At 43.7% G+C, this 26,259-nt stretch overlaps 1 protein-coding gene across 4 annotated transcripts; it reads right to left on the bottom strand.

Annotated features, from left to right (window-relative positions):
• Positions 1-1,797: 1,797 nt before the first annotated feature.
• On the bottom strand, positions 1,798-26,259 carry canx (calnexin). Of its 4 annotated transcripts, none has more exons than XM_034690062.1 (15): positions 26,130-26,259; positions 16,946-17,185; positions 14,135-14,208; positions 13,994-14,052; positions 13,742-13,883; positions 13,574-13,655; positions 12,480-12,672; positions 12,136-12,325; positions 11,934-12,047; positions 11,689-11,845; positions 11,397-11,612; positions 11,123-11,242; positions 8,577-8,709; positions 8,398-8,498; positions 1,798-6,342 (listed from the first exon to the last, which is right to left on the bottom strand). In XM_034690062.1, the coding sequence occupies exons 2-15, from the start codon at positions 17,177-17,179 to the stop codon at positions 6,283-6,285; spliced, it is 1,875 nt and encodes a 624-aa protein (XP_034545953.1). In that variant the 5' UTR covers positions 17,180-17,185; positions 26,130-26,259; the 3' UTR covers positions 1,798-6,282. The 4 variants fall into 4 exon arrangements, with proteins under 4 accessions (XP_034545953.1, XP_034545956.1, XP_034545955.1 ...); XM_034690065.1 differs by having other exon boundaries at positions 1,798-6,339; XM_034690064.1 differs by having other exon boundaries at positions 16,946-17,182; positions 26,130-26,251.

Below are 26,259 nucleotides of genomic sequence, written 5' to 3'. Positions count from 1 at the left end.
ATGATCCTACCTGTAAACGTAAACTGAAGCAGCAGAGACTTCAAGATGCCAGAGCACCGTGCGGCAAAATACCTCTCACACATCACATATAAGAATATTCCATCACTGCCCACTATGAATATGAAAATACGCTGAACCATGTGTCCTGTATCAAACCTACATGTATGACGTCTGAACCATGTGTCCTGTATCATCCCTACATGTATGACGTCTGAACCATGTGTCCTGTATCATACCTACATGTATGACGTCTGAACCATGTGTCCTGTATCAGACCTACATGTATGACGTCTGAACCATGTGTCCTGTATCAGACCTACATGTATGACGTCTGAACCATGTGTCCTGTATCATACCTACATGTATGACGTCTGAACCATGTGTCCTGTATCAGACCTACATGTATGACGTCTGAACCATGTGTCCTGTATCATACCTACATGTATGACGTCTGAACCATGTGTCCTGTATCATACCTACATGTATGACGTCTGAACCATGTGTCCTGTATCATACCTACGTGTATGACGTCTGAACCATGTGTCCTGTATCATCCCTACATGTATGACGTCTGAGCCATGTGTCCTGTATCAAACCTACATGTATGATGTCTGAACCATGTGTCCTGCATCATACCTACATGTATGACGTCTGAACCATGTGTCCTGTATCATCCCTACATGTATGACGTCTGAACCATGTGTCCTGTATCATCCCTACATGAATGACGTCTGAACCATGTGTCCTGTATCATACCTACATGTATGACGTCTGAACCATGTGTCCTGTATCAAACCTACATGTATGACGTCTGAACCATGTGTCCTGTATCAAACCTACATGTATGACGTCTGAACCATGTGTCCTGTATCATACCTACATGTAGGACGTCTGAACCATGTGTCCTGTATCATACCTACATGTATGACGTCTGAACCATGTGTCCTGTATCATACCTACATGTATGACGTCTGAACCATGTGTCCTGTCATACATACATGTATGACGTCTGAACCATGTGTCCTGTATCATACCTACATGTATGACGTCTGAACCATGTGTCCTGTATCATACCTACATGTATGACGTCTGAACCATGTGTCCTGTATCATACCTACATGTATGACGTCTGAACCATGTGTCCTGTATCATACCTACATGTATGACGTCTGAACCATGTGTCCTGTATCAAACCTACATGTATGACGTCTGAACCATGTGTCCTGTATCAAACCTACATGTATGACGTCTGAACCATGTGTCCTGTATCAAACCTACATGTATGACGTCTGAACCATGTGTCCTGTATCAAACCTACATGTAGGACGTCTGAACCATGTGTCCTGTATCATACCTACATGTATGACGTTTGCAGAAAAAAAAAACCTGCATCAAAATCAGTTTAGTATTCAGCGAGTTATGACTGATTAATTGCGCCTGCAAAACAGATTACACTGAGTGGAGCGGGTGACCGGACCAAGATGGCGGCCCCACAGCTCGTCAGCGCCAATAAGTAGTAGCAGTTGCAGCGGTGTCTACTCTTTATATGTCTATGTGAGCAAAGTTTGTCCTTGCCACTGTAACTTGCTAAATTCTGCAAAGTGCTCTGCTCATGGTGGATTAAGATGAGATCAGACTGAGTCCTGTCTGGAAGATGGGACTGGATCTGATCCGGTCTTGATGTTGGGTCTTTGTTAATAATAGAACATAGAGTCCGGTCTAGACCTGATTTGGTGCTTTATAAATATTGATTAAAGGAAAGTTAAAAACAGAGAAATGAATCACAGACGTCGTTGCTTCAGTTTCCATTTGGCCTTTTTATTCATCAAAACAAAATCGACTGCATGTCTACAAACACACGCGAGGCTCCATCACAGTTTTTTCTATTCAAAGTTGGACCTGTGTGTGTTTATGTGTGTATGTGTGTGTATGTGGGTGTGTGTGTGTATGTGTGTGTATGTGTCAGCAGGTCCACCCCCTACAGAGTGTGTACATCAGAAACAGGCTGGGCCAACCGTTTAGTTTAGTTCAAACACAGTCAAATAAAAAGTACAGAGTTACAGAGTCATGTAAAGTTTCACCAGCAGGTACAGTGTTCAGTCTACAGTCTGTTAGCTTAGCTTAGCTAGGCAGCTTCAACCTGACGCACGAGCAGAGACGACGAGAAACTGACTACAAATAAAAAAAAAAAGAGACCATGAAGAGCCGGCGGAGTCTTCCTCGACGGGAATGTGACGCTGCCGACTTTAGAGACAGGAAGTCAACGCAGCGGAAAACTTTACTAGCTTGAGTCAAAGAGAGGGAGGGAAATCAAAGGTTAGAGGTCACCTGACACGGAAGCAGGAAGGCCCAAAAATCTGAACACACCCACAACCAAAGACAAACATATGACATCATGCTTTATCCCCGCCCACTTGTTCCAAACCCAGCAGAGATGGCTCATTCGCCAATCCCGACATCACGACCCACAGAGAGACAGACGTTTAGAGACAAAGACATCATGGACACACACTTCAGTTCTCCAGAGTCACAAATAAAAAGTTTGATTTCAGACGTTACTCTGCTTCACCGTCTTTACCTGGACCAAGAACAAGAACCCCCATTCACACCTGTGCGGGGAAACGCTCCTCACGTGTTTCCAGATGATCACGAAATCCTTCAGAGACTTTAAGAGAAAACTGGGATTTCTGTCCTGATGGTGGCGCCAGAGGGACGGTCGGCGTGTCTGCTACATCACCAATATTCACTTTAATGTAAGTGGAAGATGTCGGGCAGCAGCAAACAGACGACGATGAACAGGTTCAGATTTAATACAGATCTAACTTCTGGTTGATTATGGCGTCACCTGTGGTGACTGCTGGTACGACACTCTCTCTTTCGTCTTCTTCACTTTATTGATTTCATTACGTTCTGAACTTTCAGCCCGTCATCAAACGGACGTCGTCACCTCCCGATGGCGACCCCGACGCGTGGCTGAAAGCTCGGAAACACTCCCGATCGGACTCCAGGTGAGATTATTTGGTGATACAAAGACGTATTGGAGGTTAGGGGTGTTCAGACGCTGAAGTGCCATCTCTTTAAACATGGGGGTCTAATCTGACATGGATTCAGGATCCAGGCGTCTGATTGGTGGAGGTTCTGTGGTGCCGCAGGTGGACAGGTTGTGAGGTTAAGCGCCTGAGTTTTTCCCTTAGTGCCTTTTTCTTTACATATGGGGTCGACGAAAGAGGGACTGGGTGTCCGTCCACCTGCTGACACCACCGGGGGGTCCACACCAACACGACAGCAGCTCGTTCGGAAAGATCGGAGTTTCACGAAAAGGAGAGGGTTGATATATTTCAGAAGCACAAAGTGTGACGTCATATATTAGATCTTTTTATAGAAGTTCTAAACACCTACAATGAGGCATCTCATCGGACTGTTTTAATGGGAAGAATCCTGTTAGTGTGAGCCGGAGAGTCTGAACTCAGGGCGCAAACTCTAAAATGAGCTGCTTCATGATTTTTGGTGGATTTATGCTGAAGGTGTTGAAATTTAATGTACAAAAAGGTGTAAATATGTTACAAAAGGAAGGTTCAGGTGCAGCTACTTTAAGAAAGAGAGGTCCTCTGTAACCCTTTGTCCTTAAAGCACCAGGTCAGAGGAAGGATTTCATTATTAAACATTGCGTTTCCGTTGCCGAGTCGTAAGTTGATTCTACCTGAGAGACTAAACTCAGGGGAAACTCTGACAACAAACAACTGGAAGGGAGGATGGAAGAAGTGAAAAGAGCTGCTGTCGTGTTTGTTTGGACCAAAAAAAATCACCAAGAAATCCAGCGGAAGAGGATGAAGATGCTGAAAATCATCTACCAAAGCAGAGAGACTCTCTAAGAGCCTCGGTTCGAATGCTCCTGAGAGTCTAAACTCAGGGACTAGTTTAAGGGAGGACGTCAAGAGTGAGAAGAGCTCGTATCAGGTTTGTTTGGATCAATAAAATCACTGAGAGGTAAAGACTGGGAGAGGAGATGTTGAAGTTAAGACCTCTTATTTCAAACGTGTCTGAAGTTCATCTGCTGCTGCCGCCGGTCACCTTCCCTCAGATTAAAGTCAGGGTTACATGCACCGTGCTGACCTCTGACCCTCCCTGCAGCCACGACCACAACGCAACAAACACTGGTCCCAGCATCTCTGACATAAAGCCGACTGCTCCACACGTGAACGACAGAATACGAGACATGATGAAGGAAGGAAAGCTTCCATCAGCCGGAGTGTTCCCAATTCATCTCTTTAACATGTCAGCTGAGGTTAATCTCTAACTCCAGGATGCTAGATGGTTAATCCACAAAACAAAACAAAATAAAACAACCATTAGTCCGTGAATTAGCTTCTCTAAAAAGCTAGTTGTTGGTAAGTAGATTACAATATTGTGTGGTTTGTTAGCAACCCTCTGTGACGCTAATTAGAGGACTCCAAGCCGGATGAGAGCGAGAACAAAATGACCACCGAGAAAACACAGAGAGAGAGAGATGTTGGAAGCATAGGCTGTATGAGAAGATAGACGCCATGACAGCTCCTCAAAAGTGAAGCCAAAACATCTACAGCTCCCCCTGGTGACTGGCTGAAGGATAGGTCATAAACCCCGCCTCCTCCATGTTGACAGATGGAACATGGGTCACACTCTAAAATCCGAATACAGATTAAATTTTATCAGTTTGTCCTGATCAAGCTGATTTATGTCAGTGTCCATGATTCTGTTTACTTTAAATTAGTTACTTGATATAAAAAGAGGTATAAAGCAGGAAAGAGGGGAGGGGCTAAGGAAATGTCAGATTTGGATCCAACTTTTCAAAATAATTCTGACTTTTCTCTCAGAATTCTGACAAAGCCAGAATTCTAGAACTCTGACATCACAGCCAGAATTCTAGAACTCTGACATCACAGCCAGAATTCTAGAACTCTGACATCACAGCCAGAATTCTAGAACTCTGCCTTTGACCTTAGAACTCCATCTTGGATTCTAGAGTTCACCCTTTGATCTTAAAAACAGAATTCTGAGAATAGGTGTTGGACTTCAGTGGCCCTAATCCTCTTCCATTATCAACGTCTGCTTCAAACCCAGACAAGAACCTGTTCTGCTGTGGACTGGACCTACCCGAGGGAGCGATGACGCTTTAGTAACAAGGTAAAGGTGGGTTTGGATGGAGGAAGGAGAGGGACATCAGTACCCTGGCACTCTGACTCCAGATGTGCAGTGCGGCCGGCCATTGAGGATATTTTGGCTTCACTTCTGTACACAGACATGTCCTCCATCTTTATATGCAGTTAATAGTCGGAGGGCTTATTAGCCTTACTCTTGATAACCCTTTAGCCTTTAGGAGAAGACTCTGAGACAGTTTGTCACCATGTGTGAAAGCTAGTTGGTTAGCTAACTTGTAGTGCTAGCAGAGATGCCGATTCTAGTAGGAAGGTGGCTACCTCAGATCGTCAGCTATCCGATTCATCAGCCTGCCCAGAGATGAGCACATCATGTATTAACCTAGCTCATTAGCACACCTTCAGTTTGATTCCCTTGCCTGTTTGTTAGCATAGCTTACTGTGTGATTTCAACTAATGTAACATAACTAGCCCCTTATTGTTAGCAGAAACAAGCAGGGTGGTCACCAAGTTACTGTTAAAGGTAAGTGTCCAGCCTTTAAGGGGACTAATTGAACAGACTAACAGGTTAGACTTCAGGGGGGCGGAGTCTTGGATTATCTGAAGGTAATGCTATCAGTTATCCTCAGATTTCAGGCCGGCTAGCTGAGCTGGAGGTTTTCAAATATCAGTCTGCCAGGAGGATAAGTGTTACGTTGCAGAGAGCTAGTTAGCAGGCTGTTGGTTGGGCGGGGCACGTGCTAGCTCAGGATGGCGTCGGGCATCGAGCGGTGCGTCAGACGAGACCGGACACGTGGATCTGGTGCGTTTGAGTCTTCTCAGGTGTTGTTAAGGAATGATGCAGGAAGTTTTAGTTAATCTCTTTCAGAAACAAAAATCCTTTTAATAAATCTCACTAACTCAGTCCTGTTCGTACTGGAATCATCATCATCATCATCATCTTCGTCTTCATCATCATCATCATCATCAGGCGTCCATATCGGAGGTCTTGATTGGTTTCCTGCAGGCTTCACTGCTTCAAACGGGTTCCATTCAGGCTTCATCGCCTCGGAGCAGAGGAGGAGAGGAAGAGGAGGGGAGGCGGGGGAGATAATCTAGAGGGGAGGGAGGGAGGGGGAGGGGTTTCAGGGCTGTGGAGTCAGAGCTTTCAGTCCTTTCTGACCTTCCTGTTCCTGGGAGATCTCCGCAGAACGTCGTCCTCCGACTTCTATGGAAACAAACGCTGTGTTAAGGTACGCAAGAGAACATCACTGGATTCATGACAGCGGGTCGACCAACGGTAGGAGCTAAAATGATTAACTTTAACGACTCGTTATGAATCAGAAATAACCGTGACAACGAATAATATGTTTCTTCAAGACCTCGACTAACTTTCCTTGTTATCTTGGAAAAACCCAGATGGTTTTAAGTTGTATTATTGAGATCTTGACTGATCTCATTATCTCAACATCACAAAGCTTGTCGTCTCATGACAGTGGGATCATTTTCTGAATATTCAGAAAACACAACGACAATCCGGCCACCGTGAAAAGGTGAGTTAAGACTCATCTGATGATATCACAGGAAAATCAAAGCTGTAATCTTGAGTTATTACCAAGCTGTGTTAAATACTTGATTCTGATTGGTCAAAACTCATAACAACACTAAAGTATAGATACCATATTGTCAATACTGAAATCATTCCCTGCTGTCTGCAAGTTGTCTGTGAGCCTGAACACACCTCTATATTTAGCATTGCAGGACTTCAGCCCACAAAGAGCACGACTGAAACCTCACAATTTTGAAAACCAACTTCTGCCAAAGATGAACCGCAAATTTGTGGACTTTCATTAAAGGAAGGGAGGGAGGGAGCAGGGGGAGAAAAGGAGGGAGCACGAGGAGAAGGAGGGAGGGAGCAAGAGGTGAAGGGAGTTGAGGATGGAGGAAGGGAGGGGGCAAGAGGAGAGGTAGGGAGGAAGAGGTGAAGGGAGTTAAGGATGGAGGAAGGGAGGGAGGGAGGGAGGGAGCAGGGGGAGAAAAGGAGGGAGCACATGGAGAAGGAGGGAGGGAGCAAGAGGTGAAAGGAGTTGAGGATGGAGGAAGGGAGGGGGCAAGAGGAGAGGGAGGGAGAGAGGGAAGAAAAGGTGAAGGAGGGAGCAAGAGGTGAAGGGAGTTGAGGATGGAGGAAGGGAGGGGGCAAGAGGAGAGGGAGGGAGAGAGGGAGGAAGAGGTGAAGGGAGTTAAGGATGGAGGAAGGTAGGGAGGGAGCAGGGGGAGAAAAGGAGGGAGCACATGGAGAAGGAGGGAGGGAGCAAGAGGTGAAAGGAGTTGAGGATGGAGGAAGGGAGGGGGCAAGAGGAGGTGAAGGGAGTTAAGGATGGAGGAAGGTAGGGAGGGAGCAGGGGGAGAAAAGGAGGGAGCACATGGAGAAGGAGGGAGGGAGCAAGAGGTGAAGGGAGTTGAGGATGGAGGAAGGGAGGGGGCAAGAGGAGAGGGAGGGAGGGAGAGAGGGAGGAAGAGGTGAAGGGAGTTGAGGATGGAGGAAGGGAGGGAGGGAGCAGGGGGAGAAAAGGAGGGAGCACGAGGAGAAGGAGGGAGGGAGCAAGAGGTGAAGGGAGTTGAGGATGGAGGAAGGGAGGGGGCAAGAGGAGAGGGAGGGAGAGAGGGAGGAAGAGGTGAAGGAGGGAGCAAGAGGTGAAGGGAGTTGAGGGAGGGAGAAAAAACTCTTTCTAGCTGTTTTGTTTCTTTGTACTTTGATACTTAAGTTCATTTATTTAATTGAAATAAAATCACTTTTAGAAGAATGAGTACGTCTGACAGTGTCCCGGTGTTTATCACTGTTTTAGCAGTGAAGGAGTTTTTACACGTTCATGTTAACGCTGTGGAGAAGCATTTGCAGCGTATGTTTGGAAAGCTCCCCCGATGTTAAATAAGTCAAGTTTACACCGGTGTGGTCATAACAGCAATCAGGAGGCATGTTTCTACGTGTGCACGCATCTTTACAGATTGCCACCTTCAACATGGCGGCGACGTTGACGTCTATGCCAGGGACGACCTGGTCGTATCAAATCACTCCACAGAAAGTAGTCCATCTCATCCCCCCTCTGCCTGTTGACACTGTGGTAAAAACGTTAGTGTGGTCTCAGGCCGGTCTTGAGGGAGGAGATAAATTCATCATTGTGGGGAAAGATGAGTAAATAAAACCTGTGGATGAACGCCTGCGTACGGCCTCCTTACTCCACATCCTGTATCACAGTGAAAAAACAAAAACGTGTGTGCTTACATCATCAGCTGACGCATCCTTCTCTTCCTCCTTGTCTGCTTCCTCTTCCTCTTCCTCTTTCTCTGCAGGACTTTCCTCTCCGTCACTCTTCTCTTCTGCAGCTGGAACACAAACCGTTAAAAGTCAGCGACAGCAACAAAGACCACTAAGTCCATCAGAGTCTGGAACGTGGTACTGACCTGGACTGCTCTTCTCTGCCTCTTCAGCCTTCTCCTCCTCCTCTTCTCCCTCTTCTTCCTCCTCCTCCTTCACGTCCGGCTGAGCTTCGTCGGTCTTCTTGTACTCTGCTGCCGGCGTAGCTGGGCTCTTCTTCTGCGGATCAAAACAGGACAGAGTCGGAACGAGTTAGTCCTCCTTCAGTACATATTCAAAGACGGAGACCCAAAACTGGATTTATGAAGTCTTCTAGAACTAAACATGTAAACCAACAGAGGCATCGTGAGACCAGAGACTACAGAAAGCTGGAGATAAAGGTTTTTGTCAAAGGAGTCTTTGAACAAAAAGGTCTTATCTGTGTCATTAAGTCACGTTTCTAGACTACACACTTTGAACTCTGCTGAGAGACTTCTTGAGATTATTAAGGTTTAACTAATCCACAAGAAGACTCGTCTGCTCTACAGAACCACAGAAGCACACACACACACACAAACACGAAGCTACAGCATCAGTCACCGAGCCTGAGGAGGCGGTGGGGGGGCGTTTTGGGCGTCCAGCTTCTTTTAAGTCTTCCTGTAAGTTGTTGAGACTCAACTGACCCTGAGCTGATCCTGCAGACTTCTGTGGATGGTCACACACACACACATACATAAACACACTCTGACATCAGAAGGAGACACAGTACAAACCAGCTCCTGGATCCTGCCTCACATCTGAACTCTGAGACCTCTTTTCGACCTATGTGAACCGGGTTGTATTTCCGGGCTGGTACCCGTTTGTTTCTCCGCCCGCTCTCTCCCGTGGAAGAGACACGTCATGACGTCAGATTTACTTGACCGCTTTTCCCAGCAGCCCCAGCGTGAACTTTCCCTCACAACAACAACGATGGAGGACAACGGCAGCTCGTCTCCTCGTCTGACCGCTGCTCTGTCTTGGAATCCATTAGACTCTTTGATTTGTTCGCTGCAGGACGATGGAGGAAACACGTTTGGTTTGTGTTTTTGATTGCGGCAACCCCGCCCCTCGCCCCTGACTTAAGCAGTTCGCGGTTCTAGACCAGCAAAGAGTTGGAGCCGCTCTGGGACCAGTTTTCCCAGTCGGGAACCGGTTCACTCGCAGTCCAAACGGGAAAAAACGGTTCTCAATTGAGCGCCGGCTCCGAACCGGCCCTGAAACTGCCTCGGTCGAAAAGGGGTGTGAGTCATCTCAGAGCTGCACCTCCTCTCGACTCACCTATACAACTGATATTGGACTCTGTGTGTGTGTGTGTGTCCCCGTGTGTGTGTGTGTGTGTGTGTGTGTGTGTGTGTGTGTGTGTGTGTGTGTGTGTGTGTCCCCTTTTTTTTCTTCCCATTACCTCTCCTTCCTTCCTCCTCTTTCCCTCCTCCTATTTCTCCTCCTGTTCCCCCTCTTTCACTCATCCTAGCCCTCATCTTTCTCTCCTCCTCCTTCTCTTCCTGCCTTCCTTCTCTCCTTCCCTCCTCCTCCTTTTTCTCTCCTCTCTCTCCTATTCCTTTGTCTTTCCCCCTTCACTCCTCTTTCATCTACTCCTCCTTGTTCTCCTCTTGCTCTCCTCCACCTCCACTTTTTTTTTCTTCCCCTTCCCCTCTCTCCTTCCTTCCTCCTCTTTCCCTCCTCCTATTCCTCCTTCTCGCCTTCCTTCTCTCCTCCTTCTGTCGCTCCTCTTCTCCCCCTCCTATTCTTCCTCCTCCTCTCACTGTTCCTACTCTAGTCCTCTTCTAGTCCTCCTCTAGTCCTCTTCCTCTCCTCTTTCTTTCCTCCTCCTCCTTCCATTTAGTCCAGTCTGGTTTGATGACCCATTAGCTCTCATCAGGATTTCCCTGGGTCCACTCTACTCCACTGAGTCTCAGTTTCACTGTAACTAACACCTGAGTGAGTGAGTGAGTGTGAGAGTGTGAGAGTGTGTGTGTGTGTGTGTGTGTGTGTGTCCCCTTTTTTTTCTTCCCATTACCTCTCCTTCCTTCCTCCTCTTTCCCTCCTCCTATTTCTCCTCCTGTTCCCCCTCTTTCACTCATCCTAGCCCTCATCTTTCTCTCCTCCTCCTTCTCTTCCTGCCTTCCTTCTCTCCTTCCCTCCTCCTCCTTTTTCTCTCCTCTCTCTCCTATTCCTTTGTCTTTCCCCCTTCACTCCTCTTTCATCTACTCCTCCTTGTTCTCCTCTTTCTCTCCTCCACCTCCACCTTTTTTTTCTTCCCCTTCCCCTCTCTCCTTCCTTCCCTCCTCCTATTCCTCCTTCTCTCCTTCCTTCTCTCCTCCTTCTGTCGCTCCTCTTCTCCCCCTCCTATTCTTCCTCCTCCTCTCACTGTTCCTACTCTAGTCCTCTTCCTCTCCTCTTTCTTTCCTCCTCCTCCTTCCATTTAGTCCAGTCTGGTTTGATGACCCATTAGCTCTCATCAGGATTTCCCTGGGTCCACTCTACTCCACTGAGTGTCAGTTTCACTGTAACTAACACCTGAGTGAGTGTGTGTGAGTGTGAGTGTGAGTGTGAGTGTGTGTGTGTGTGTGTGTGTGTGTGTGTGTGTGTGTGTGTGTGTGTGTGTGTGTCTTACCTTTCCAGTGCAGCAGAAGACGATGATGAGGACGAGCGGTAGAGCCACGGTGAGGACGTAGACGACCCACAGCCATGGACGCTCCTCTGCAGCGTTCAGCATCTGTGTAGCCAGACCGGGCTGCAACGACACGAACACACCATGAAACTGAATCTGTAACCTCACTGAATCAGTCTTTGACACACACTTTGACACCTGAGTGTGAAGATTCAACGTTTATTTTTCACTCTCAGGTGGATTATGCCCCCTGACCTCCGCTCCTTCCAGCACTCACCTCAGCAGCGCCCTCTGCAGCCTTCTTCAGCCCCCAGCCGTCCGTGGTCCAGCGCTCGGCTGTGTTTCTGTCGTCTGTGATGAAGAAGTTGTCGAAGAAGATGTCGGAGGTCATGGACCAGAGCTCGAGCCCGATGGCACTGAAGGGAGTCATCTTATACGGCTGCAGGTCCTCGAAGAACGCCGGATTGGCGATCTTCCTGGGCTTCCACACGCCCTGAGAACAGAAGACTCATGAGGCAGCAGGTCCTCGCTCTGATGGTCAACTGACAGCTGATGGAGCGTAAACATACCTGGTAGTTGGGGTTGTCGATCATGGGGGGCTTCCACTTGCCCTTGTAGTTGGGGTTGTCGATCATCGGTCTCTTCCAGGCGCCGCAGCCGGGGGCGGTCTCACAGGCGGGGTTAGGGATCTGAGGAGCCTCCCACTCTCCGTCCATGTCCTCGTCCCTGAGGGGCAGCGAGGAGAGACGGTCAGGAGGTTCAGTAACAGCACCTTCAGGTGAGGATGTCACGCAGGGGAGGAGGTTAGACTCACCAGTCTTCAGGTTTGACGGCGTCGGGGTCTCCGATGTACTCGGGCTCGTCGTCCAGCCAGCCGTCTGGTTTCACTGCGTCCTCATCCGCGACCTGGCTGGGAGCGTCCTCGTCCCTGAAGACAGATTATACATCTTAGAGAACAATCATCATGTTGGGAAGGATGAGGTTAAATTCAAGTTTTGCAGTTTTCGTGCACTGACCAGTCTTCAGGTTTGGTGGCGGTGGGGTCCTGGATCTTCGCTCTCTCGTCCCAGTCTTCAGGTTTCTGGTCATCGGGGTCCTCGATCTCAGCGGTGGGATTCACAGCAGGCGTCATGTCTGCCAGCAGGCTGCCGCTGTTCACCACAGTCTGATCCACCAGCACCTCGTAGGTGTTATCAGGGTTCACCACTGGGGGGCGACAGAGAGCAGGGTTACACACACTAACGTCATGCAGCAGTGTTTGTGTTTGAAGCAGGAGTGTTCAGGTGTGTGTGTGTTTGAAGCAGGAGTGTTCAGGTGTGTGTGTGTTTGAAGCAGGAGTGTTCAGGTGTGTGTGTCTCACCCAGCGTGTACAGGTGAGTCTTCTTGTCGGTGAAGTAGGTCCTGAGGTCTGCGTCGGGCTTCTTGGCGTGTTTCTCTTCATACTCTCCGGTTTTGGGATTTTTGTGTCTGAAGATGAAGTGCAGCTTGTAATCCTCTCCACACTTGTCTGGTCCGAACATGATGGTGTACGGAGTCTTATCCGTCAGCTGGTCCTGAGGAGACAAACATTCAGTTTCTCTGAGGTTCTCTTCGAGTCAGGTTTTAAAAAGTTTTAAATTCAAACTCTTTAAAGTGAAGATTTGATCCTGATCATGAGTCTGCAGCATCTATTATCACTTCTCCTCTCCTCTTACACTCATCCACCCCCTCCTCCACTTCTTCCTCTCCTCTTTCACTCCTCCTCATCCTCTCTCCTATCTCTTCCTCACCCTCCTCTTTCTCGCCGCTTTCATCTCCTCTTCCCCCTCTCCTTCCTTCCTCCTCTTTCTCTCCTCCTGTTCCTTCTCTCTCTGGTCCTCATCTTTCTCTGCTCCTCCTTCTCTTCCTCCCTTCCTTATCTCCTCTTTCCCTGTTCCTCCTCTACTCTTTCCTTCCTCATCATCCTCCTTGCTCTCCTCCTCTCTTCTCTCTCCCTCCTCTCTCTTTTCTTGTCTCTCCTCCTCTCTTCCTCTTTCCCTCCTCCTCCTGGTCCCCCTCTTTCTCTTGTCCTAGTCCTCATCTTTCTCTCCTCCTTCTCTTCCTCCCTTCCTTCTTCTCTCCTCTTTCCCTCCTCATCATCCTCCTGTTTCTTCTCTTTCTCTCCCCCTACTCATGTCTCTCGTGTTTCTCTCCTCGTGTTTCTCTCCTCTCTCCCACTCCTTTGTCTTTCCCCCTTTACTCCTCTTTCATCTACTCCTCCTGTTCCTCTTCTTTCTCTCCTCCTCCTCCACCTTTTTTTTCTTCCCCTTCCTCTCTCTCTCCTTCCTTCCTCCTATTCCTCCTCTCCTCGTCTCTCTCCTCCTCCTTCTCTCCTTCCTTCTTCACTGTAACGACCACCTGAAGCTCTGACGCCTTAACAAACATATGAAACTGATCTGGTGACGATGAACGGGACGAAGGGAAGTTCAAACTCACCAGGTCCAGATCAGGAGTCTGAGTCAGCAGCTTCACGTAGGCGCCGCCGCAATCAATGCCAGACTGGAAGTTCACCTCGTACCTGAAGAGAGAGGGAGAGAGTTAAAGAGGACGGAGACGGAGAGGAAGAAAGAGAAGGAGACAGGAAACAGGAAGTGTCGCTCTTACTGGATGATGAGCGGCTTGGTGTCAAAGGTGAAAGGTCGCAGGAGCTGGGCAGAGATGGCGTGATGTTTGGCTCGAGACTTCAGGACCAGACCTTTATCACCGGGCAGCTTACTGTCCCTCATCTCCTCCACGGACCATTTACCTGTTCAACATCATCATCATCATCATCATCATCATCATCATCATCATCATCATCATCATCATCCTCCTCATCCTCCTAAAGGAGGGGTCCTGCTGCAGGTCTGTACTCACCGTCATACTTGGCGATGTCCTCATCGGCGTCCTCCTTCTTGGCCATGGACAGCACCCAGCTGAAACACAAACACAGGTGAGTCAGTTCAACCATCACACCTGAGGAGGGCGGAGCTAAGACGATGACATCGTCGTACTCACCCGTCAAGAGTTCCCCGGTCAAAGGATTCAGCGATGTAGTGTTCACCCATCGGCTCTGGAGCCTTGTAGGTCACCTGGACACGAGGAAGAGAGCGTTAATGAAGGCGTAGAGATCTTAGGCGGGTTCTTCTCTCAGGTGACGTTGTTGGTTTCAGGGTCAGCTGACAGAACTCAAGCCCGACCTTTTTACTCTCACTTTTAACTTCTTAGTCTCATTCCATCTTTATTTATTGTCTAGTTCAAATTTTAATCTTATTCTAAATTAGTATAGACACAAAAATAATTATCCAGTGAAATTTTTAATTAGTATTTATTTATTCTGGATTATTTATTTATTTAATCATTAGATCTTATTTTATGATTTTTACAGATTATCTCAGCATTTTGATATTTTATTCTGTTTTATTTTGCTGTATTTACTTTTAGTGAAGAATCCCAACTCTTTTTCTGGATTAATATTTTATTCCCCCGAATAATTTACTTTATTAAAAGTTTAATTTCCTGTGTTGAGCTTTAACATCTTATTGTTTAGTTTAATTTTTATTTATTATTGTTATAAATACTATAAATATTATTATTGCAAATTATTCTTATTATTATTAATGTATTATCATTATTATAACAACTAATTTATTTTAAATATGTTCTTAACCTAGTTATTATTGTTAATAATCATTATTGTTTTATTATTATTACTATATTTTTATTATTATTTTGTACCATCATTATTATTACAGTTCATAATAATGATTATTATGAATATTTATATTATGATTATTGTATTATTTCTATTATCATCATTTATTTTATTCTTATATGATTATTATTATTATTATTCCTAATTGATTTTATTATTTTTTATCATTTTACATATCTTGTTCTTAACCTTGCATATGGATTGTGGGTGATGGTCTCTTTGTATTTCTTATTTATTCTATTTTATTAAAACCATTATTATCTGACGTACAGTATGTGTTACAATAACTGTATGAAAAGTGCTTTACAAATAAAGTCTGATTGATTGATGTAGAAACATATAAATAATTAGAAACATGTGTGAATATGAGACATTAAAATGATTATTATAACATGAAGAATCAGTTAGAATAACAGTTTAGGTAAGGAGTCACAGTTTGCTGTGTTTGAGTGTGAATGCAGGTCAGTAGGTCAGCAGGCTGTTGATTTATCACACTGACCTCCTGACCTGATGGTTAATGAGTCACCTGTACCTGCTGCTGGTGTTCAAACACACACAGAGGAATAAATCAGAGTCAGTGTTTCTCCTCAGCGTTAGGAGGGATTCTAGACTGAATTAAAAATGCAAGTTTGCAAACTTAGAACAGAGAAGTGGAAGGAGGAAACACCTGATAGATTAAAGTCACCCTTTCAAAATAAAAGACATGTGCAGGGTCAAAACGTGGACGGCTTTTATTTGACAGGACGGCTTGAGAGAGAGACGGGACCAGCGATTAGGACGGGCTCTTTCTGCGCTCGTGTTTTTGGCGTTTTTAAATCTTTATTAGTCGTTAAAGGTGACATATCATGCAAAATGGACTTTTTAATGGTTCTCTCCCTGAAATATGTGTCCCCTGAAAAGTCAAAGAATCCATTCTGCCCCTGTTCTGATTTCTCCACCTTTCTGTAAATGTGTGCTGAAACCAGCCGTTTCAGTTTTCAGTGTTTTTCATACGTCACAACGCCATCCGGTCTGTAACAGGAAGTCAGAGCTCGGAGCTTGTTCAGCCCATAGACTGTATAAAATACAACTCAACCCCTCCTCCGTTTTTCATTCCCTGCACACATGTGTGCTAACAAGGAGCTTAGGAGGGAGGCATGCTAGTTGTAGGCTGTCTTAATAAACACAAAGGTCGCTTTGACTCCCCACGTCTGCAGATTTGAAGATCTAGTGGATGATTTTTAGTTTTCATGGAAAAGTGCTAGCGCTAGTTAGCATAGCCACATAGCTACATGTTGGTAGCTGTGTACCGACACATGTCGACATGCTGACAAATAAAACAACAAGAAACACTAAATCTGTGACCAATGGTTCAGAAAGGTCCTGCTGCAGGCGCCTCTCCGTCAGGATCAGATTCTGGATCAGATTCAGAGGGTTGAAGTAACGCGGGTCTGTGAGCAGCCGTGTATATTCAGCCAACATGTAAACATTAGATCAACGTGCCGGACAGCCGAGGCCACACCCACTTCCTGAGGGGGCGTGGTCAGAGAGAAAACTGACCGTTCTGAGGAGGGCTGAAGAAGAGGGTTTTTCAGGCAGACCAAAATCTGATTTCAAAGTGTTTTTTTTTAGCATACACTTTAAATACATGTTTTGGGGACCTCTTAGACCAATATATGTTGATGAAAAAAGCGTGATATGCCACCTTTAAAGCTCCAACAAATTCATAAAACGTTTCATATTTGCTTGTAGAATCCAAAGATTATAAGATAGCGCTGCTTTCTCAGTTGGGGAAACGTGTAAACATGAGAACTACCCCCTGAAGACACTGTTTTAAAACACAGGCTTGTATTTGAAACACCTCAGAGGGTTATTACCTCTGAAAATGACTTAACTCTGCTGTAATTCAACTTGTTATGACAGGATACTTTATGCGTTTTTTAACACTTTATATCTGCTGAATTTCTGCAACCTCAGCAGAAAGTTCATGCCGGTCCATTATTCCACAAAAGCACATTTAATTTATTTGGTTTTTGTGATGTTTTCAATCTTTAAGTTGTTTTTCTGCACATATACAGGATCGTGTTTGAAACTTCTCCCCTCAGAGTTTCGTCCTGCCGTGATTAAACTCTTACCTTTGGTGCAGGAGGAGTTTTGGGCGCAGGCGGCTCCTCGTCCTGCATGTCCACGTCCAGCTCATCTTCCTCCTCCTCGGCTCCGCCCAGACTCAGATCCAGCTCCTCATCCTCCACGTCCATGTCGTCACCCAGACCATCCTCGACCAGGTCCTCGGCCCGAGACACGGGGACCAAAGTGAGGCAGAGGAGGCCCGCTGCCAGAAGAACGAATAACCCGACCCGTTGATTCATCGTCTGCTGGAGAGAGGAGAGAGAGAGGACGCCTGTTAGTCAGCTGCTACTATTAAATCAGGATGTTTTCAGGCTTCAGAGTCCGGTTTATGTTTTTACATTTTATTCTCTTCAAACTTCACCTGAAAACATCGTCAGACTAACAGAGACGTTTCAACCTGATGGGTCCAGTTTCCCCTGATGAATTCTCTATAAACAGCTTCATGATGACAGCAATAAACATCCCATTGTGTTTTTGTATACACACACACACAAAAGACATGCTAATGACATCCACACACACACACACTAACACATACACAGGGCCATTAACATGCATCGCCCTGGCACCCGTTCATCACCATGAGAACCAACAAACACCCGCAGGACACGCAACCTTAATGAGATTACACCCCACGGGATTACTGCAGCACCCCAGCACACACACACACTCACACCGAACACACACACTCTCAGGGTAAAAGCACAGCCCATTTACCCCACACATTAACACTGTGGAGCCTGCAGGTTACCCATTACACACACACACACACACACACACTCACAGACTGAGCGTGTGAAACACTAACTGTGTGTTTGCAGGTAAACAGAGAAAATGAAGCGGTGCATTAAACGTCTTTAAAGTGCATTACTCTCTGGTGTTTCCGTGTTTGCATGTCAGAGTTCAGTTTAATTTTTACTGCCTAATAAATGTTATTTAACTCGTCTGTTTGTCTTCGGCTCCTTAAATCATCAACATAAATAAACACGCCCTGTTTGAATCATGAGAACACAGTTCTGTCTCCTGGCTGATTATGTAAACATCGACAGAAGCTAAAATTAAATATATGTACCCACTCGTCTCCTAAATGTGCCCGACACAATAATAATAATATTTAAAGTTGCTTGACAGCGGCTGACGTTGGAGGAAGTGACCAGTTTTTAAAGCCGTCACATCACATTTATATAATTATTTAACATTAATATATGAATTTAATCACGTTCTCTTAATTTTACATTTTAAAAAGCGCTTGAAAACTTTCCCTCACATGCGCATAATTAAGACACTCTCTGCAGGTCGGATAAGATAGCTCAACAGCGCCCTCTAGTGGGTGGTAGGATCCCTGCAGTTTCACGAAGAATAGTTTTTGAACACGTATCCTGAACCATATCAAGCATCGAGCCCTCAAAGTCTTAAAGTGTATTTTAACTCCTTGGCTTTAAACACAGCATGAGTAGTGTGGTCTCCTTTAATGTATTCATTATTTGTATTAGTGCTTGTAAAAACATTTCATACGTTTTATTATTATTCTATTGTATTTTTTTTTATTTAATGGCCTGTTTTTGTGTCTTGAAGTGTATTTTATGCATTTTATCATTATTTATTGTATTTTAACTTATTTTTTATGACAGTGTTTGTGTCTTTAAGTCCATTTCATGCATTTAATTATTCTTCTATTGTATTTCTTTTTTATTATCTTAATGACAGTGTTTTTATGTCTTTAAGTGTATTTTATGCGTTTTGTTATTTTTTTATTGTATTGTTTTTTTACATAATTTTTAGTGTTTGTGTCTTTAAGTCCATTTCATGCATTTTAATATTTCATTGTATTTCTTTTAATTATTTCTATTTTTTATTAGTGTTTTTAAAAATCTTAATATACATTTTATGCGTTTTTATTATATCGTATTATTATTTATTATTTTTAACAGTGTTTTTTTCTTTAAGTACATTTTATTATTTTAATTTATTTTATTTGGGGGGGGTTATATTCTGTGTGTTTTAAATTATTTGATCTCAGTGCAGCACATTGGTAAACTTTATTATTATTATTTATTTTTAATTAATATAAATAAAATGGATTGTAGAGTTGGGGGTTTTGTCACATTTACATTTATTTAAAACAACAAGACAGATGAATATATCTGAAACCTTTTAAAAACAGAGAGGGCGTGGTCAGGACGGTGCGGCAAAGTTAATAAGACGCCAACTTTCAGATGTCCAAGCAGAGGAGCCACTTCATCATGAGTTTAAATGTCTGTTTCAGGGACACTCAGCATTACTCTGAATAATCTTAATTAAATAATTAAAGTCTCACCACCAGGGTTCAGTTAAACGAAAACTGAGCTGAAACCTTTAATTTAATAAACTGGAACCAAAGAAACCGACGAATATCCTCTTGGTTCGTTAACAAAGACGATAAAATTCATGCAGCTCTTTGTTCTTAAGCCGGGTTTATAAACTCACTGCACTCCTCAGCAGACTGCCAGCCTAATCAGATTAACCTGCAGCAGCAGGATTAGCATGCCTGGCTAACTGCCCTGCAGGGTAATGATGAGTGTGACCACCACCACAACAACTAGCTGTTAGCTTAGCATCAAAAATATGCGTTTTATATAGTAACATAAAGTTTATTTACTCTTTTCTACATTTTGTTTCTCTTTAAGCATCATCTTTCTGGGTTTTTGAATTTTAATGAGTTAAAGACAGTAAAAGAGATTTGCTGACGATAATTCTACATTTGTCCGGGACTATTTTCAGCAGCGGATGCATCCACATGTTCCTCTCTCTGCCCGTCTCACATCCTGCAGCGGTAAAAAGCTCCTACAGGCTCTCTGATTGGCCGATAAACCGGCAGAGTCTCTTAATCAGGGGAATAAAAAGCAGCCGAAGTTGCTGTTGATCCACACAGACTGACAGGAGCGGCACTGGAGGCCTGGAGTTACAGTTAATCTGATATTACAGTCCGTTCAGCCTGCAGGACATCTGCTGCTCTGATTCACTGTCTGATAGCGTCTCAGGCTCCGATAAGGAAACGAGACGACTGTCACGACTAATGTTAAAAAACAGCCGCCATCGATCCGGCGTCCGCTAATCCCTCAGCTTCTTACAGACGTAAACTGATCTTTGAAACCAGATTCAATAAAATGTCAAAAAAGCTTTGAGGAAATTTCTGAGAGTCCACGAAGACGTCTCTAAAGATCCTGATGCGTTAACTGAGATATCGAAGAACTGATCCAGAAGATGATTACTCATGGAGGGAAACATATGAGCTGAGGAACCGTCTTCCTGTACGAAGACTTCTACAGATTAAAGAAGAGGTCGACTGATATCTGGAATATTCCAAACTCCAACATCAGACTTTCTTTAAATGCTTTTAGCAAACGTTAAAATCAAAACTGAAACTTTAAAACATCATATACGGAAGTTAACCAGTAACACACCAATCAGATCGTGTTGTGGGCGGGGCTTTAGAGGAGATAGAGTGCTAAGTGAAAGCAGACCAAGAGGAAAATGAAGCACCACCAACAGACTGGAGCGGCACACTTTTGAATCAATAAATGTAATCTGTGTTCTTTGAATTAGAATTCAGATTAAGATAATCGTCCAGGTTTCAAACATTGCCCCAGATGATCGATTTCAGCCTATATACAGTCGATTGACAGCCTCTATTTACGACCTATATACAGTCAATTTACAGCCTCTATTTACGACCTATATACAGTCAATTTACTGCCTCTATTTACGACCTATATACAGTCGATTTACAGTCTCTATTTACGACCTATATACAGTCGATTTACGGCCTCTATTTACGACCTATATACAGTCAATTTACGGCCTTTATTTACGACCTATATACAGTCAATTTACGGCCTTTATTTACGGCCTATATACAGTCAATTTACGGCCTCTATTAACGACCTATATACAGTCGATTTACGGCCTCTATTAACAGCCTATATACAGTCGATTTACGGCCTCTATTTACGACCTATATACAGTCGATTTACGGCCTCTATTTACGACCTATATACAGTCAATTTACGGCCTTTATTTACGACCTATATACAGTCAATTTACGGCCTCTATTTACGGCCTATATACAGTCAATTTACGGCCTTTATTTACGACCTATATACAGTCGATTTACGGCCTCTATTTACGGCCTATATACAGTCGATTGACAGCCTCTATTTACGACCTATATACAGTCGATTTACAGTCTCTATTTACGACCTATATACAGTCGATTTACGGCCTCTATTTACGACCTATATACAGTCAATTTACGGCCTTTATTTACGACCTATATACAGTCAATTTACGGCCTTTATTTACGGCCTATATACAGTCAATTTACGGCCTCTATTAACGACCTATATACAGTCGATTTACGGCCTCTATTAACAGCCTATATACAGTCGATTTACTGCCTCTATTTACGACCTATATACAGTCGATTTACGGCCTCTATTTACGACCTATATACAGTCAATTTACGGCCTTTATTTACGACCTATATACAGTCAATTTACGGCCTCTATTTACGGCCTATATACAGTCAATTTACGGCCTTTATTTACGACCTATATACAGTCGATTTACGGCCTCTATTTACGGCCTATATACAGTCGATTTACGGCCTTTATTTACGGCCTATATACAGTCAATTTACGGCCTCTATTTACGGCCTATATACAGTCAATTTACAGCCTCTATTTACGACCTATATACAGTCAATTTACGGCCTCTATTAACAGCCTATATACAGTCAATTTACGGCCTCTATTAACGACCTATATACAGTCAATTTACGGCCTTTATTTACGACCTATATACAGTCAATTTACGGCCTCTATTTACGGCCTATATACAGTCAATTTACGGCCTTTATTTACGACCTATATACAGTCGATTTACGGCCTCTATTTACGGCCTATATACAGTCGATTTACGGCCTTTATTTACAACCTATATACAGTCAATTTACGGCCTCTATTAACGACCTATATACAGTCGATTTACGGCCTTTATTTACGACCTATATACAGTCAATTTACGGCCTTTATTTACGACCTATATACAGTCGATTTACTGCCTCTATTTACGACCTATATACAGTCGATTTACTGCCTCTATTTACGACCTATATACAGTCGATTTACGGCCTCTATTTACGACCTATATACAGTCGATTTACGGCCTCTATTTACGACCTATATACAGTCAATTTACTGCCTCTATTTACGACCTATATACAGTCGATTTACAGCCTCTATTAACGACCTATATACAGTCGATTTACGGCCTCTATTTACGACCTATATACAGTCGATTTACGGCCTCTATTTACGACCTATATACAGTCGATTTACGGCCTCTATTTACGACCTATATACAGTCGATTTACAGCCTCTATTTACGACCTATATACAGTCGATTTACAGCCTCTATTTACGACCTATATACAGTCGATTTAGGGCCTCTATTTACGACCTATATACAGTCGATTTAGGGCCTCTATTTACGACCTATATACAGTCGATTTACGGCCTCTATTTACGGCCTCTTTTTACGGCCTCTATTAACAGCCTATATACAGATTATTTACGGCCTTTATTTACGGTCGATTTACGACCTATATACAGCCGATTTACGCCATTTACTTACGGCTTATATACAGTCGATTTCAGCCTATATACGGTCGATTTACAGCCTATATATGGTCAATTTACGGCCTTTATTTATGGTCGATTTATGGCCAATATTCAGTTGATTTATGTCCGGTATACGGTCGATTCACTGCAATTATATACGGCTGATTAACAGCCAATATACCGTCTACTCACAGCAATTATATATGGTTGATTAAGGCCTATATACCGTTGATTTACGCCAATTATATACGGTTAATTTGCGGCCTATATACGGTTGATTTATAGCAATTATATGCGGCAGATTTACGGCCTATATACAGTTGATTTAGGGCCTACATACAGTCAATTTACAGCTAATATGGGGTTGATTTATGACCGGTATACAGTCAATTCACTGCAATTATATACGGATGATTAATGGCCAATATACGGTCTACTCACTGCAATTATATAGTCGATTTGAATTATATTCAAACGATGAATTGTAGTGAAATTGTTGCGTTACTAGCCGTTGATTTAGCACAGATAAACTCGACTCTTATGGAGTGTGGTTTAGTCAGATACAGGAACCATAATGATTTAAGAGGGTAGACGAGTATTTAGACCAGGAACCTTGGATGAGTAACCGATCAACCGGAGACTGATAAGGAGAGGTGAGGAGGAGTTTGTCTGTTGGACTACTTCACTTTATGTCTGACCCAATTAATCCAGAAATGCCTTAGATTTAAAGATCATTAAAATAAACTTTATTTTAAGTATACAACAGAAAACCTTCTAGTGGGCGTAAAACTTTAAAACACGTCACTTAGAAAACCGGTTTCTGATGTAATATTTCAAAACGGGCACAAAATGTGGTGATGCAATCCTGACTCCTGTTTGAGCAACAAACGCTCCTCCTATGTGTTTTTTATTCCAACTAATAGAGCCACAATATCTCCTTTATAATGAATATTGCTTCTCATGAGAGACATTAGGACTCCCTCATTAAACAGCAGAATGAGCCTTTACCTGCCTGCGTCCGTTAACCCGGCACCGGACGGACAGGACGGGCGGGTTATTATTTAAACTGGAATAAACAGACAGGAAGTCACTTCCTTTATATAAACACTGAATGACTGACTCACTACCAATCTGTCACTCATCTCTCCCTCCGGCACGCACGCTTTAACCATTCAACCTTTTAAATATCGGGAAGATGGCGCCCAATCCGGACGAATGTTTGCTTTATTTTTAATTTTATAAAGATTTAATTTGATGTTTCCGCCGACAAAGAGCAGATTTTTAACAGAATTAAGAGATTACAGTCTTCCATTAAAACATAAATTGAAGGTTGCAGGATGAGATTCTACAAACAGGTGATCTTCCATGTGCTGACATCTAGTGTTCGCTCATGTTCGCTCTGCTGCTCGGCTGGAAGCTTCCAGAAACATGACAGTAATCTGGAGCCGGGCTGGTTTCTATCTGACTGGCTTTAAATCAGAGCCGGCGGGAAGGCGGCGGTCTGACACAGCGCCCCAGAAACCAGCAGGTTGAACTGGTCAGCCTGCTGAACCAGCGAAACCAGATCCCAGAATCACATTAGTGACCACACCACAAATTAAATCTACAAACCTGCGCCTGACCTTTAAGAAGGAGCTAGGTTATAACCTTATGAGCGCACTGACCAGGTCTCATTTAATCAATCAGCCCGGGGGCTTCTATCCTCTCTGCTTTAAAGCTTCTCTTGGTTTCATTCTCTTCATTTGTCTCTTCTTGTGTCGTGAAGCTGAATGATGAAATAAGAGCACACGTACGAGGGTCAGGGAGCTCGTGAGGGATGTTTAATGTTATTCATTTGAAGAAGACAAAATGTTTTAACGCCCTGGCCTTCATCAGAGGGATGCTTGAACAGCTATATTACATTAAAGGGACTTACAGCAGTGCTAATGTGCAGACTTAAAAGTCCTTTTTTGAGATTTGTATACTCGATAAGGCACAGGAAGTTCTGTTCTGCTTTTGTGAATCTTTCAGGGTTGGATTTATGTCATTTGAGAAGCAGGAAGTCGACGAATTTATGAGAAATTGGACGTTACTGAGAGTGGCTGGCAAACATTCATGCAAGTGAGGATGCAGCTGCACTCAGGTGTCTGCAGTCACATAAAGGTAAACGAACCATGCGTACAAATATTTTTCTTTTAAACACGAGGTCAGAGAGTTCCCCTCCACCCCATGCTGCTCTGTTTGTTTACACTCTTTGTGGATGATCTTTTGATGTTAGAGGATAATATGAGCTGCAGAGGGTTCAAATATATCTACAAGTACAGAGAGATGAAGGTGTAGAAGGTGTCTGTCTGCAACCTTTTTAAGGAGCTTTTGTCAATTTAAAGCTTTGATTGAGTCTGTTATTGATCGTTAGGAGAAAAAATAAAGCAACAATATGTAATTTTTGGAGTTAATTTTGCAAAAACAGATAACTCACTTTTAAAAAATGTTTAAAAATGCAGTTTTTCTATTACTAGCTTTTGGTATTATCAATCAACTGAGGTTCTATGGCTTTGACTAAGTCAAAATGACTTTACTAATCAGAGGTATCTTGAAAATGTAACTTTACTAGGAATCTATATCAAAAAGAAATATGTTGTTTGAACATTTATAAAAAATAAGTTATCTGTTTTTGCAAATGAACTCTTCATATACAATTATAGAGAGATGAAGGTGTAGAAGGTGTCTGTAACTTATTTTAAGGAGCTTTTGTCAGATTAAAGCTTTGATTGAGTCTCTTATTGTTCCTTTGAATGTATTCCTTTTACATATACATTTTTTATAGTGGCTGATTAATGAATGACAGTCTGAGTAATCATTAATACAGCCTTACATACATCACTGCAACACCATGAGACACTCTTTTACCTTCACCCCTGCATATTTAAATCACATTTCCTGTGTTTTTATTCCATTTTAAGTCAAATAATGTGTTTGAATTGATGTAGCCCTGAGAGGTTAGCATGCTAGCTGACCCCAAAAGAGGCTCCATTCATTCCCCCTGTCCTCACACACCTCTCTGTCTCACATTATCCCTTTAATTCAGCTGTAGTTCAGTTAATAAAACACCTTCACCTGCCTTTACTAGGACAGAAAGTCCCTGTTACACAGATTCAGCTAGCTTAGCATAGCTGCTTACGAAACAACAGCAAGTGCAGGAGCCAAAAAACTTCATCTATCCACAGGAGGAGTGAGACACGAGTTTCAGCCCCACAGGGAAAGGAGGTGTGTGTTAAATATATTTGAGTGTAATTAGTGAATTAAATGTGGTCTGAGGCCGACCCAGCAGCCTGGGAGTCTTCACCTGTAGTTAATTAGCTTCAGTTAGCCACTCAGCCTAATGCTAAAGCATGCTGGAGACCCTGAGCTTCATCCTAACCACTAAAATCAGACATTTCCTACAGATTTAGTGAACAGACAGAATAATGATAGTAATCTGTCTCATTGAACCCCCCTCTCCGGCTCTGTTACCCTCTAAAAAGTCCCATTTATCCGTCTCTTTACTCACCTCCGGCTCGCCGATGTGACCGCCTGGGAACTACTGAGGAGGGTCACGTGGGATAATGGAGCGTTGAGACCGCCCTCCTCCGTCCCTGATTGGTCGCCGAGCGCGAAGGTCTGACGTTTCCTGTCAACTG

The sequence above is a fragment of the Notolabrus celidotus genome, chromosome 8 (assembly GCF_009762535.1).
Source record: "Notolabrus celidotus isolate fNotCel1 chromosome 8, fNotCel1.pri, whole genome shotgun sequence".
NCBI lineage: Eukaryota > Metazoa > Chordata > Actinopteri > Labriformes > Labridae > Notolabrus > Notolabrus celidotus.
The sequence above is the reverse complement of the archived record's forward strand: the minus strand, read 5'-3'. Positions and strand labels throughout refer to the sequence as shown.